Genomic DNA, 14,936 nt, shown 5'->3' with positions numbered 1-14,936 from the left:
GAAAAACATTGATTACAAATATTTATTTTTTAATAGTAATAGATTAATTTTTTATTTTCATCTCCTATTATTTAAAACTACTTATCTACTTATATAATAATTTATAATTCAAATATAAATTACTTTTCAAATAATAATATTCTTAATTTAGTTAACTTTTATTGCTAATTATCACGTGTCACAGCTAAGTGAAAACCAATCGGTTAACTGCATAATTTTATTTAAAATATAGGGTATCTTCAAAACAATAAAATAAGCTAATTAATAAAATTTAAATTAATTTTATTTATTTTAAAATATAGACTCATTCATGAAAATGTAAAGAAATTAAATTTAATAGAATGATCAATTTTAAATGTATTTTTTATTCAAATATAAATCTGATACATTTTTCCTTATCATATCCTGTCATTATCATGTGCACCTCAAACACAGGATATGATAAGAGTCTATCCTGCTCTTATCCTATCCTGTTGATATCCTGTTCACATATCATATCCAATCATATCCTATCCTGACCACCAAACGGGCCCTTAAATCCTCCTTAATTAAGTATCACTCAGTGACTAGGGAGGGCACATACGTGATAAGGTCAGTACGAAATTATAAAACCATAGGATAAATCCTTGTATTCAAAATTGTCATTTATCTCTAAAATAATATAATGTAAATCCCTATGTTGTTAGATTATATAGCTTTATTTTATTATTGATCTTAAGGTTAATATAGTCTTTTAGTTTTTTGCTTATTGCTTATTTATATTTGTTCATTTGCTTTCTATTGTAACAATTATTCAAAATGTACACTTTAACGCACTTGAAGTAAGGAATTTCTTTCAGGCAAAGAAAACAACTCTGCACGATCAAATGAAACATGGCAATCCAAAGACTATTTTTTTTTTGTTTTAAACCACATGCATCCTCCACTGAGACAATTATTGTTCAAGCCGGGTAAGACCTCTATAGGAGGCCAAGTTCTAATGGCAATCTTGAGACCATAGAAAGAAAAGATGAGAAGACTTTATTAAATGCAAAATCAATATCAATACAACATAGAAAAACAGCCTATTTCATAACCAAATTGTACTGTACATTAAATTACAAGAAACATCACAACAGCATTTGATATTTGCCCACCAAATGCCAACAACATACACTGACAGGTGAATCCTTTACAAGTATAAACCACCCTAACAATTTTTCAATTAAGAACTGGAGCCCCCATGTCAATTTTGCCCAAACATTGAGAAACCAGCAGCATGTGTTGTGTACTGTAAGTTATCTTCAGGAACAAGAAAGCAAGATATGGCCACAATGACCTCATCTAGTTTGTGTTCTTTTTAGTCTCAAGTGAAGAACCCTCTTTAAGTGCCACTTGTGCCTCATTCTCCTTGCCCAATGCTAAAAGAGCAACAGCTTGTAAATAATATGCAATGTACCAAACAGGTGTTATTATCTGTACCTGCAATGCATCATTTAGTGCTTCATTTGGCATATTGTTAATGAGATAGGACAGACTTCGACGAGCGTACATGGTCGGAGAAACCATGGTTCCAACTTCAATGAACTGCATTGTACAGCAAAACCATCAGCACAAAGTGATCTTTTTATATCCTTCCATCTAATCAAAAGAGCCAAGAAAAATTACTAACATGTGTATAGCTATCAATTGCAGTTTTAAAGTCCTTATGCCGAAAAGCAGCATCTCCCTTCTTCTTCGAGTTCAATGTTTCCTGCATCTGGTTGGTCCACATTTGGAATGAAAGCTGGTTCATAGAAATAAATAAGTAAATAAATGAATTAGTGAAACCCGCAAGAAGTCAATCTACATGTAGAATCAGGTCAATAATAATAGATATGTGATAAAACATTGAACATTTTAAGATAGACCAACATTTACATTGAAACCAGAGGTGCTCAAACAGAAAATAGTTTACAGATTTTTATTTTGGTGAAAAAATTTAGTCATCAGAATGATTTGGCCCTAACTCTTCTAATGTTCCTGAATTGACTTACCAAGTACAAGCATAGAATATTGAATACTCCTTTCTCATTCCCACTAATATTAATTTGTAATGAAGTGTCAGAGAAATGAACCAATAAATTCAAGACCAAAAAGAAATAACAGTAATGAATAATTTAAGGCCCGAATAACAATGGACCAAAAGCTTTAAATGATTCATTACAAGTTCTATGATTTACAAATCAGAAACAAACCTCTGTTGCTGAGCCTTCATCATCTTTGTACCCAATTTTCTCCAGCACCTCATGCAGGGAAGTCAGATCCATTCGTAGACAAGCTTCCCCGAGTGGCGAAAGGGGAAAAGATGCAGGGCCCTCTGGTATACCCATCAGCACATTAGAAGGGACCTAAAAAATAAGAATATTCATAGTTAATTCCAGCTTACAAAATTAAGGTCTCCATTGTAACTTCTAAGAACAGACAAAAGCCATTGACGTGCAACTTTAGACTGCTTACAATGACATTGAACAGAAAAACATCAGTAAAACCCAAATTATGAACAGCTATAGAATCCTAGACCAGCCTTAAAGAATTCTTTAATAGGTTATCCTCATTTCAAGTATTGAAACACTACTAGGACCGCTAACCTCAGAATCCTTCTGTAGGGGTATAAGAGCAGTTGCCAAGGACTTAGGATTAGGACGCTCTCGCGGTTCAGATTGTAAGCATCGTGAGGCTAGACGAACTAATTCAGTCCCCTCATCATCTGAAAATTGTCCTTCTAAACATGAGTCTGTTAGCATCTGAAGGTTCCTGTCCCTAATCAGGTCAAGCGCCTGCAAAAGTTATCAAAGTAAATGCCAGATATACAATAAAATCAAAATCATTACATAACACTCGGCCCTTGAGCAAATAAGGGCCACCATATTCAATTACAAGATCCTCATTTGCATAACTTTTTATCTACGAAGGAAACTTACATGGCTTGGAGGAATATGTTTCCCACTAAGAAGGTCAAGCAAAAGGGTCCCAAAACTATAAGTTACGCTCTCTGGAGTAACTCTACCTGCATGAAGATGATACAATGCCATCATATATTTGTGACAAAGGATTATAAAATGAATATCATGATTGAATTGCCATGTCATAGAACTTTTTTTCTCTCAATTTGGAGAGGGGGATAAGAATTATATCATTAACTCCACTAACATTAAGTTTGAAATGACATAAACATATTATATGAACCAGTTTATGACCATTAAGATAAATAGAACAGGGCCACTGCACAATTAGTTCTAGCCAAACATGATAAAACACCAACAACATCAGAAGGAGGAAAACCCCCCACGGAACAACACAACCATGGATTAAAAGCTTACAAATAGAAACATTAAAGCAGTAAATTGATAAAAGATTAGATTTTGCAGAAGAGTTGGTCAAAGAGATTTTTTAAGATGAGGAGGAACAGAAACAACTGTTACGACTAACAAGAGTGAGATTGATTATTGTATCTCAAAACCGATGCCCACCGTACTGAAGTTTGATCACCACACACAGACATATAAGTAACAAAAGTTATATTTGGTTTAAGGGAGTACCTGTCCTCAGATACTCAGGCGGAGTAAATGCCAAGTTCGTACTATAACTTTTCCCATCTCGACTGTTTTTCATCAGACCAAAGCATGAAAGTTTAGGATTGTAGTCCTGAGTAACAAGGAAAAAAAATAAGGATAGTCAAAATTTACTAGGCTCAGAACACGGAAGTTTATGAATGTTGCTTTCACGGTTCACCTACTATCATTGTCTTTTCCTTGTTTGTTAATCAAAGTATAAAGCCACTTATTCTTTAACCTAGTCTTCACCCACTCTATAGGCAATGTAATACAGGACAATGGTGTTGGTGGTTATAAGCTTATGACATCATTTCCTATTCCACAAAAATAGTAGATTTAATAATTTAATTTGTACTACTATCTGGGCTTAATGGGAACTATGGACCTTGGATGCCTTTCCAGTAGCTGTGTAATAATGATTTTAACTTAATTCACAATCGAAGACAGAAAGTTGAGAAAATAAATGTTTACCCATTAACTTGTTATGGGAAGTGTTATCAATAGTCAATACTATCTGATATTTATTAATTTTTATGCAACTGATTGCACTAATCAGATTGTTTCCAAGGATATTAACTGTTAAGGATAAAAGAATATTAACATATCTGCATCTTTTACCACCATCCACCAACACCATATCCTGGAGCAAAAATGATCACACCAAAGGTACAGGAAATGAACTTACATCATCAAAAAGAACTCTGTAAGCATTTAAATCGTGATATAGTGCACGTCCTTTGCTGGTACAGTACTCTAGAGCTTGGGCTAGGTGCAAAGCAACTCTCAGTCGCATTGCCCATTTCATGGGCTGAGTTTCCCCTACATAATTGTGTAAGAAATCATTAAAAGAAAAGTCACTCAACTAAATGAAAGAGAATGACAACAAGAAGCAATCGCAACAAATAATCATGACTACAGTTCACCTAACTGCTTAGTTAAGTCACTGACTTTCAACAAAAGATTGTTTTCAGACACTGCTAGGATGAGGGTTGTATTTAGAATTACAAACAAGTAAATGTCAAAGCTAATGCAGGAGAACCCAGCTATAGACTTACAATGGAACAAGTGCTTTGCCAAAGTATCATTGGGCATATATTCCGATACAAGTAGCCTCTCATCACCTTCACAGCAACATCCAAGCAGATTTGCCAATCTTGGGTTCCTTAGCTGACCAACAGCTTTGGCCTCTCCCTGAAGAGAGAGAAAGGGGGGTTACCAGGTTATTTGATAAGCTAATGAAAGAAAACCACATCACAAACCATGTGTGCAGAAATTGTCAAAATGAGGGAAAATTGTATGTAAAAGAAAATCCTAAGTTGCAAATCCATTTTACTGCTAGAAATATGCAAAAACAAACAACAAACATGCACACAGACATGACAAATTAATAATCGGTTCAGCCATTCCCCTGAACCACGTAGGATCTTCACGTGTCTCAGTAGGAACAAACTCACGCACAAACAAATATACAAAATAATCAGTTGTTAAAACCGACAAAAGTTCGGTAGCAGCAACTAGAGATCGCAACGTCATTAAAATGTATAGCAGACAAAAAATCCTGTAACGAAAAAACAATAAATACTGAGAAACATACACATGCATAAAACAGTCTAATTACTCATTCAGCCGTCCCCCTGATCCCGTAGGATCACACGCAGTGTCTTCATCAGGAGTAGACTCATGCACAAAAACAAAAAACCACCTACTTCGGCCCTTAAAACCGACAAAAGTACCATAAAACCAACTAGAGATTGCGCGCCATTAAAATGCAAAGGATACAACAAAGCCTGCAACGGATATTTATAACGAACATTTAAAACAACAATTTTGCGCGGGATTGGCACATAAACCGATGCATGCTCACCAAAAATTGTTGGGCGTCAGGCCAGGCTGATTTGTTGAACCGTTTGACTGCAATTCTCATTTGATTTTCAAGTTTCCCTTTATATACAACATTAGGAGCCTTTTCTCCATGCTCAGAAACTATATTTTCAACTGAAAATCCAGAGGTAGCATTCTTAAGCTGATCAATTGTATATTCATGAAACGACGACAACCCATTGCCCTCAACATTTTCTTCAGTTTCTGAACAGAAAAAAAAATAAGCACAGAATCAGCAACCATTCTCAGAGCAGCAAGAACAGGAAGGTGGCACAACATCTATCACTTACCATCAACTTGAGGCTCAGGAACAGGATCCCCTTGTTCTGCACCCCAGCAGCATTTAGAGAATTCACAACCCATCCCAACCTACAACCCATTAGCAAAAACTTGTTAGTCCAGAAACTAAAAAATTCTTCTCAAATTGACCCTCAAGTCAACCTAGCATAAATTTCAACTGAAAATTCCCCCATTACTCATAGAACTCCATTAAAACAGGTTCAGAAAAACCCCAGTTAGCAAAATTGGATTTTTTTTTTCAAAACCCAAAACATTTCACATCAAGTAAACAAAAACACAAAACCAAGGTGGTTCTACACAATTGAAAGCTTGTTTGAGCTAAGTGGGAGGAACCCAGAAAAAACAAAACCCAAAAAGCAATCACCAGATAAAAAACAGTGCATAAGCACAAGAAGAAAAACGAGTATTCAGCATAGACAGGTCTCAAAATCAAACCTTTTCTTCAGCAGCGAATCTGTGAAGTGCCGAGTCAATCCAATTCAACTCTGCTTCCTCAAATTGCTAACCAAATCAGCAAAAAATCAGCTCAAAAACACCAATCATTGCAGAAAAAATCAGGAAAAAAAATGCATCAGAATTCAGAACAATAGCATGAAATCATGAAAGCAAGCATAGCAATGAAGAAGAATAAGAATTGTGGGAAATCAGAGATCAGAGAGAAGAAGAAGAAGGGGAATTGAGGAAGGAAAGTGATAAGAGAGCATTGACAAAGCACCTCAGCAAGAAGCACACGCAGGGATTCGAAACAGTCAAAACTTGAAAGACAGGGAAAGTGAAAGGACTTTGTGTGTTCTTGTTCTGATTTTTCTTTCTCTAGACCTTTATATACACTTTTTTTTGGATTAATTTAGTTAATCATGGTCATTAATTAGTAAAAATAATGGAAGCAAGAAACATAAGACAAGGTAAACTTTCTCTGAGTTTTTTAACAACACATTTGTCTTTTTCTTTAACTACTTATAGGCATGTTTGGATCACAGGGTAAAATTGATCTTGGTAAAAATGATTATGAAAAAAGAAGTTGAACTTAATTGAGAGTGAAATAATTTATGTTTGGAAACATTTATAAAATATATGTGTGTTTGGGTAAACAGTTTAATTAAATGTTTCTGTCGGTAAGTGTTTATCAGATGAACTCTTATTTATAAATTTATTGAAATAAACTAAAAATTGATTATAAATAAGTGTAAGGTCTTATTCGTAAACTAATCTAAATAACTTATAAAACTAAAATTAAAACATCTTAAGAAAATGTCATAAACTCTTGAACACTTGTATAAGCCGTTACACTATATTATAATAAACAATTGATTACACAATAGTATAAGATATACTCGGCCTATATAACTTTTATAGAGTAATATTGTGAAATTTATATGTACAATCTTATATTTTTTTGAACTTGTACAATCTTATAGTTGATTGTGCTTAACACAGACTATTAGCTCTAATTTTACTGATAATTAATAATATTTTAGGAGTGAAATCAATTATTTAGGACATACAGTACGATTCAAAACATCCATATTGTTATCTAAAAGTGAATTTACTAAAAAATAGATTTTTGAGGTTTCCCAAAGAAAACCAAAGACACACGTAATGTAAATTATACACATGGATTCAAATAAATCTCTAGTTAAGTTAAATGGAGTAAAATGTTAATGTCCCGGGCCCTAGCTAGGAGCCAAATTTGAAATCATTAAAAATGAATCATCACCTAACAATTGATACACGCTCTCATGCTCATGAGTTTAGCATATGTTTTTGGTACATAATAAGTTCAGCATATGATTCAATGGTCGTCGCCTTCTAGTGCTTTCATGCCGAACACGAAATTTTACATTTCTATTTTGTAAAATAAAAATTAAGTTGAGGTGTGATTTAGTAATGAAAATTATGATAATCCTTGTTGTTTCAATCATCAAAGTTTTGTGTGTATAAAATAGTTTTATATTAATGTGGAAATTTCAGTTATAACAAAAATGTGCAAATTTATTCACAAATTTCTTACATAGATATATAGTTGTTTATTTGGCGAGACCGTGAATTTAGGCTTGAATATTTTTTTCGTCCCTGAAAAATATAGGTCAATTAAAATTCGTATCTTCAAAAAGTTATAGAATAAAATCTTCAATGTTAATGAAATGATGGAATTTGTCTTTGCCGTTAGTGAGCTTAGGTAAGTGATGACGTTATAACTCCACGTCATTCCTATTCCGTAAAATGTTTCAAAGTCCTTCATTTTAATCATCTAACGCTATCTTCCTCTCGTCGTAGTTTTCTTTTTCTTCGTAATGTGTTATTCTTCTCATTTCTCCACTCATCTTTCGATCCTCGTTCTTCCTTTCCTCGTCTTCACTATTATTCATTCCCATTATTCTTTCCTCTCTTCATTGTTCTTCGTCCCCACTATTTTTTTTCTTCTAACAAACCCTATAATCTAGAATGGAAATTTTTGTGTTCGGAATTCATGGCGACAAAGAACAAAGAATGGAGACATAGACAAAGAATGGAGACCCTACTCAAATCCAAAGGGATTCGTAACCTACTTGCATGTGTTCAAGTTCATGGAGACAGAGAAGTCTCTATCGCCTTGGCCCTAGGTCTCATCGTTTCGTGTTTGACCTGAAGTGAGACAGAGAAATCAATTTCACCCTTGTCGCACTTCCTCTTCTTCGAAAATCTTCTCCTTCAGCTCATCTTGTGTTCACATCTCTTATGAGTGTGGTGTGCGTGAGTGAATGGAAATTTACAAGTTACTAAGTTAATTAGGGTCAAAAGGTTCAGTAAATGGAAATTCAAGTATTAAAAGGGCTGTATTTAAAATTATTACATGGAAACATAATATAACAGAGTGTCATATGAATTTCAATTGACCTATATTTTTATGATGAAAAATATATTTAAGCAGTAAATTAACTGAGCTCATTATATGAGATTATAAAATAATTGTATATTTTTCATGAACTGAATGTTATTTTTTGAAACTATGAACTGAGTTAAAAATAATCCAAACCTAACCTAGGTAAATGAGACTAGGTCAAACATTTGTGAAATCTATTTAATGTTTCTATATCCATGTCCTTTTTACACTATGAAATCATGAAAAATTGCACGAGAAGAATTGATGTATGTGTTTGAATTGAGCAAACTACAATGAAGGAAACTAGGATAGCATGGACCCTTGCTTTATACAAGAGTACTCATCATGGCTCACATGAAAATTACCAAATTTCATTTGGTGTAAAAAAAGAACATGACAAAATGTTGACACGTAATTATTAAAATATTGAACATATATACGTTACATGTTGTATAATGCGTTCCTTCAATAAATAGTAGTATTTACTATGACGTTGAATTTTCATGTTTTACAATATTACATTCAATGAATCAAACGTAGTGTTCTTCTCTTCTGGGCTAAAATTTAAGAATGACGAAGGCATGCCTTAATGTGAAACGGCATATAGCCCTAAAGCAGGGGGCAAAATTTAGGGAACCTCTTTAAAGCAGTTGTAGCTTGAACGATGAAGGCTAGTTTAGCTTTCATAAGGTGACGAAATTTTTGGCTTGTTTGAATTATTATTTTCATTATATGAGTAACATTTTTAATAATATAATAATATAATATTAAAAATAGGTGCATTAACATGCATCATGACATCTATCGTCATGTTTGTTGTTTTTCCATTAAGTTTTATGTGCGTTTTCACTTAAAAAATGCGTGTTTAGGAAAAATATTTAGAGTTATTTTTCCATTAACTAAAAGTGTATTAAATATTATTTTACAATATTACACATTTTGAGACTTAAAATTTTTATTACTACATTTGTTCCTAATTTTTGTTGTTTAAGATAAAACATTGTTTAATATCTCTTTAATTGACAAATAATTTCATTAAAATATTATTATTTATGTTGAAGAGGGAGGGAGTAATTGATTGAGAAATTAAAAAAAATAAATTGAGATTGATGAAAATATGAGGTTATATGTGAAAGTAAGAAAAAACTAAAACAACAAAAGATTATGAATTGAGGTAGTATCTGTATATCTATCATCTTATGTGCATTTTAGTAATTTTATCTAGCTATACGAAATTTTAGTGCATAAATATGCCTTCTATCTTCCACGATTGTCCTCGGCTGTCGCGCCTCCTTCAGGAGCAGAGGACTCATCAGAGAAACCATGTGCGATGAACATGGAGATATAGTGCTTCACCACCTCCGCTCACCAACACCTCCACCAAGCCATATTCATCCATTGAAATAGCCCCAACATGACATTGTTTCCCCGAAGAAGAAATTTACAATGGATAAGAATAATCTAAAGAGGACAAAGAATAAAATGACAATGAAGTAAACAGATATTCTCATGCTACCTCCTTCCACCCTCGTCGTCGTCACTGTTGTTGTTCCTAGTTCTGCCATCTTGAATAGGTCAATGCCCCAATCTCGATAGCGACCACGAATTTTCTCATCATCATCATCAATAAGTTCTCCATCTGAAACAGTGATGCGTAAATATAATCTAAGAGAAAAAGCTTCTAGACAATTCGTGAAGGGTGATTTAGCGATTCTAGATTGACAAGGACAACATTAAGCTCTTGCAAAGTTTCATCGATTACACTTTACAAAGGCAAAGCCGTCATGTTATACGACCAAATCAAGTTTAAGCTCCAACTCGATATTAACAAGAAACAATTCTCAACAAAAGGTTGAAGAATTAATATTGAAATGTTCTCAACAAATTTGGTTTGAAAGTGCGTCGTCAAAGATAACAATGCCTTAGTGACTCTCGACGGGAGAATTCAGGCTATTAAGCGCGGAAGAAAACATAAACAATGGAGAATGAAACACAAACAATGACAGTCTTAATCTAGCATGATAGTGATACATGAGACCGAACCTTGAGAACCTTGAGTGAAACACAACATCAAAGAGCGGTGGTGAGAGGTGGTTGAGCTGATTTGATGTGGTGGATATTTTTGAAATCTTGTAATTGTCAAAAGCTTATTTTTAGTGTTTCACAAAAAAAGATTTTGTTAATGACTAGCAAAAAAAGTTGTGCGGGCAACGCGGAACACATGTAGACGTTTTTTTGAAACTACATATACAAGTTGAAACCATAATATGTAGCTTCTTGTGAAAGAACATATATAGAGGTCTAATTTCAATGTGGAAGCAAACACACTCTATACAATAACTTAGGTTTTGTCTAATGTAAAGTAAAATTGGTCAATATTTGTGAGGAAACTACTAGTTCATATCATTAAGTATAATATTAAATATTTAAATAAATGTGATTAAATAACTTTTAAAATATTTCATTTAATAACTTTGAACAACCTCCATCTCCATTATCTTCACCACAGAAAGCTTGAGCAAAGGCTCAGAACCCAAAGAAGCAAGAACTTGCAATGAGAAAAAAGGACATGAGTTTGGTAGGACACACTTTCCCTCCAATGCTCATTAGCCTGCCATTCCAGTTGGTATTGTTTTGTTTGTTGTGTTTGCTTTTTTTAATGTTTCTGCCTTCTTGGTCAGATACTTCCATTTCCACCACTCACTCACTCCAGCCTAACTAGTGACTAGTGACTGACTACTACCCAAAGTTCCAACCCAAGCACACCATTAACAAAAGGCTCTTCCTTTTACTCATCAGTTTCACACACACTCTTCACTCACCCACCCCACTTTAATTCAAAACCTCCAATTTTTATTCTTTATTTTTTCTCAACCCAGGTTCCAACTCTCACTCTTTGTCTTTTCTTCCCTCTCTTTTCCCCCTTTTTCCACTTCCTGCACTCTCCTGTCAAAACCCTAGATTTCAAATCTGGGGTTTTGTTTTCTCAATGTGTTGCAGAGACATGATTCTGAGCACTGCCAGCTTGCAAGTCTGAATTTTTTGTCTGGAATCCAAGCTTCTGATGTTCCAGCATTTTTTATTTCTATATATTTCCATGGTGACACTGGTTTGAGTTCTAAAGCTTACTCCTTTCTAATTGGTAGGAGTTTTGATCTTTGGTGTGGTGCTTTTTCTAATTGGTAGGAGTTTTGATCTTTGGTGTGGTGCTTAGATTTGTGTAGGTGATTTTGATTTTTAACATAGTTGCATAGGTGCCAGAAAGTTAGTATATTTATTACAAATTTCTGGTGAATGCATGGATGGGAGAGAAGCTATGGCATTTTCTGGTGGCTCTGCATATTTCATGCATAGAGGAGGGGTCCCAGGGTCTGGCTCTGGGACTCAGGTAGGAGGAGGAGGAGGTGGGGGGTTTCAAGGACCCCCTGGATTCAGAGCGTTGTCGTCGAACCCTGGCATTCAAGCTCAGTCAAATGCCAGGGTTCAGGGTGGCTCTGTTGGTCCTAGTCCAACATTTTCAGTGGAGCCTCAGGTTCGTGCCGATTTTAATCGCGGCAGTATCATTGGTGCCTCTTCTGGGACACCTTCGAGTGAGCCTGTGAAAAAGAAAAGAGGGAGACCTCGTAAATACGGTCCTGATGGACCAGGACCAGTTTCTTTGAAACTGTCTCCAATGTCTGCCCCTGCTAATCCTAACCAGGGTTCGACCACATCGTCTGAGAAACGCGGTAGAGGCCGCCCACCTGGATCTGGAAGGAAGCAACAGCTAGCCCTTTTAGGTATATTTCTGTGATAATTATCATTTCTTGTTGGTTGTATTTACACTATGGTTAATAACTCCACACATTACACAGTTACACCTAACAATATGGTTGTTTTGGTGGTATATTTATTTGCTTAAAGCATGTGGGCCTCTAACATCTTGGTTGCTTTGCAGGTGATTGGATGAATAGTTCAGCAGGGGTGGCTTTTTCTCCACATGTTATCACCATTGCTGTTGGGGAGGTAGTTATATCCTTGTTGTTCATAAGCAATGTAGATTTTTCATTCTTGTTTATTTAGTACCCTTGTTATTTTTTCTAATCCTGAATGTGAAATGTTAAGAGGCTTTATACTTCTTAAGAGGATCATTTCATCCTAAATGTTGCTCTTAGGGGGAAATTTTAGTGGCCCATTGCTCTGAGTAGTGCTAAAATATTATTCATTGTTTATATTAACCTAGGGGAAAAATATTCTCTCAGTTTAGTAAATTTGCTTTCAGTGACTTTAGAAGTTCTGGTTGATAGTCCATAGTCCTTAGAGTTCTGAAAAACAGTAATTGGGAGTGGAATTTGTTATCTTAAAAAAAGCATGCTTCACCATTATAATTCAGGATATTACTTGTTTTATTATTCATTGAAGCCTTCTTATTGATGGACATTAATTCAGAAGTTCCTTGAATGATAGACTTTCATCATTTCAGGACATTGTAGCGAAGTTATTGTCATTATCACAGCAGAGACCAAGGGCACTTTGCATCTTATCGGGCACTGGAACAGTTTCTTCAGTTACTCTCCGACAGCCTGCTTCCACCAATACCAGTGTAACTTTTGAGGTTAAAGCACTAACTTCTACTGCTAAAAGTGCCTAAGATTGGTTCTTATGATGTATTGAGAAACTTATTTTATTTTTAAACTATTGCAGGGGCGATTCCAAATATTATGCTTGTCTGGTTCTTACTTGGTGTCTGAAGATGGAGGACCCTCAAACAGAACAGGTGGCATAAGTGTTTCTCTTTCTAGCCCTGAAGGTCATGTTATTGGTGGTGGTGCTGCTACGCTTATTGCTGGAAGTCCAGTGCAGGTACATTATTGATTCCCCAAAAATCTATGGTTACCTTGAAGTACTGGTTATTCTTACTTTTGCTTGCGTAATTGTGGTAGTAGGCCAATTCAATCCATAAGCACCATTGGGATATAACTATGTTTGGTCTCTGATTTCTGAATTTGTTATGCTATTCCTTTATTTCCACTCTAGAATGTTCTGTATCTTAGGATGTGGCCACCTGTATGACCAGCCTTAATTCTAGGAAGATGACTGTTAGGATAAATTTGCATTTTTTTCATTATGCACAGAAATTTTAGCTTTTGCTCTGCATTTTGTTTTCTTAGCTTTTCTGAGTTGTTCTTAGTAAATCTAGATTTTTAGGAAATTGCTTCCTATCAAATTGTGCATGCTGTTAATGAAACTGCAACGTGTTTTGGAATGGGTTGGGGGAAACTGAGATAGGGAAGTAATATGGTCTTGGTGTTGCTTAGGTCTGTTCTTGCTATATCGTGGTAGGGATGTTTAGTAATGCTTCACATTGTTCTGCATCATGTGATGCTTTACATTCAAACCGAAGCAATATCATTAACCTAGAAACATGAAAGTGGATATGAGTTAAGCTTTGCTTCCTGCAGGTGGTATTGGGCAGTTTTGTGTATGGTGGTGGCTCTAAGACAAAGACCAAGCAAGAGGCCACTGACAGAGATGAAAGTTCTGAGCCTCTTCAGCACAGTGACAAGTTACCTTCTCCAGCCAGTGCCCCACCTAGTCAAAACTACATCTCCCCTGCAACCGGCATTTGGCCTGGATCGCGACCACCGGACCTGAAAAGCGTGCATGCACACACTGGCATCGACTTGACACGTGGCTGAAATTTTATTCTGGAAGCAGTGTTGTATATACCTGTTGTTGTAAATTTACTTTAGTTTGTGAGCATTGTGGCTTTGCTTGTTATCCCCATTGTTGGGTGACAAGTTTCCATTCACATGCTGAAACAAATGAATCATTCAGCATTAATGACTATTCTTGACTCATTCAAAAAATGTCTGGTTAGATGTTAGTGATTTACATTGTCTCAATTTGATTTCAATGAATTAGGGATTTACATTGTCTCAATTTGAGTTCAATGAGTTCTGAGATCCCACTTGGGGACCGCAGATAGTGTTTCACATTGAAACTATACTCTAGCTGCCTAGTGGTCTGAGCTCAATTATTAACTTGGCGTTGGTTTTGATATATATCTATTTATTATGCTTTTCAGCCTAGTATTAATCTGCACTAATATGAAGAATTATGTTCCTTCTAAGAATTTCATGAAAAAAAAAAAATCGTCGAAGTGCTATTTGTTCTAATGTACTAGTAGACCAGTTTGTTATAATGTATATATGGAGAGAATCCAGGAGCTGTTGATACGCCTTCAATGATGGTGCCAATTATCATTCATGAAGCAGGGCATTGGGAAGAGCATTGCTCTTCATGAACAAGTTGAGGTTTATCACTGGTGGAATTAA

The 14,936-nt window shown here is 35.1% G+C and overlaps 2 protein-coding genes across 2 annotated transcripts; one reads left to right on the top strand and one right to left on the bottom strand.

The window, feature by feature from the left end:
* Positions 1-999: 999 nt before the first annotated feature.
* LOC130711047 (serine/threonine-protein kinase BSK7-like) lies at positions 1,000-6,590 on the bottom strand. Its single transcript, XM_057560485.1, has 12 exons — positions 6,472-6,590; positions 6,192-6,257; positions 5,747-5,825; positions 5,440-5,660; positions 4,631-4,766; positions 4,261-4,394; positions 3,561-3,666; positions 2,943-3,028; positions 2,610-2,798; positions 2,217-2,369; positions 1,652-1,765; positions 1,000-1,566 (listed from the first exon to the last, which is right to left on the bottom strand). Exons 3-12 carry the CDS (start codon positions 5,817-5,819, stop codon positions 1,324-1,326), a joined length of 1,455 nt encoding a protein of 484 aa, XP_057416468.1. The 5' UTR covers positions 5,820-5,825; positions 6,192-6,257; positions 6,472-6,590; the 3' UTR covers positions 1,000-1,323.
* Positions 6,591-11,198: 4,608 nt separating this feature from the next.
* Positions 11,199-14,541, top strand: LOC130713508 (AT-hook motif nuclear-localized protein 5-like). Its single transcript, XM_057563274.1, has 5 exons — positions 11,199-12,398; positions 12,557-12,624; positions 13,082-13,213; positions 13,303-13,461; positions 14,061-14,541. Exons 1-5 carry the CDS (start codon positions 11,918-11,920, stop codon positions 14,295-14,297), a joined length of 1,077 nt encoding a protein of 358 aa, XP_057419257.1. The 5' UTR covers positions 11,199-11,917; the 3' UTR covers positions 14,298-14,541.
* The last annotated feature ends 395 nt before the right edge of the window (positions 14,542-14,936 follow it).

Source organism: Lotus japonicus, chromosome 4 (genome assembly GCF_012489685.1).
Source record: "Lotus japonicus ecotype B-129 chromosome 4, LjGifu_v1.2".
Taxonomy (NCBI): domain Eukaryota; kingdom Viridiplantae; phylum Streptophyta; class Magnoliopsida; order Fabales; family Fabaceae; genus Lotus; species Lotus japonicus.
Note: the sequence above shows the minus strand (reverse complement) of the source record. Positions and strands in the feature narration are given on the sequence as shown.

What these genes read in the sequence shown, in the direction of transcription:
- LOC130711047 (XM_057560485.1), bottom strand. Translation starts at nt 5,819, where the DNA reads ATGGGTTGTGAATTCTCTAAATGCTGCTGGGGTGCAGAACAAGGGGAT. An exon ending in CCCTACAGAAGGATTCTGAG is followed by an intron (nt 2,370 to 2,609) that starts GTTAGCGGTCCT and finishes CTTATTTTTTAG; the next exon opens with GTCCCTTCTAATGTGCTGAT. An exon ending in CAATTGATAGCTATACACAT is followed by an intron (nt 1,567 to 1,651) that starts GTTAGTAATTTT and finishes TGTACAATGCAG; the next exon opens with TTCATTGAAGTTGGAACCAT.
- LOC130713508 (XM_057563274.1), top strand. Translation starts at nt 11,918, where the DNA reads ATGGATGGGAGAGAAGCTATGGCATTTTCTGGTGGCTCTGCATATTTC. An exon ending in TCACCATTGCTGTTGGGGAG is followed by an intron (nt 12,625 to 13,081) that starts GTAGTTATATCC and finishes TCATCATTTCAG; the next exon opens with GACATTGTAGCGAAGTTATT. An exon ending in TTGCTGGAAGTCCAGTGCAG is followed by an intron (nt 13,462 to 14,060) that starts GTACATTATTGA and finishes TGCTTCCTGCAG; the next exon opens with GTGGTATTGGGCAGTTTTGT.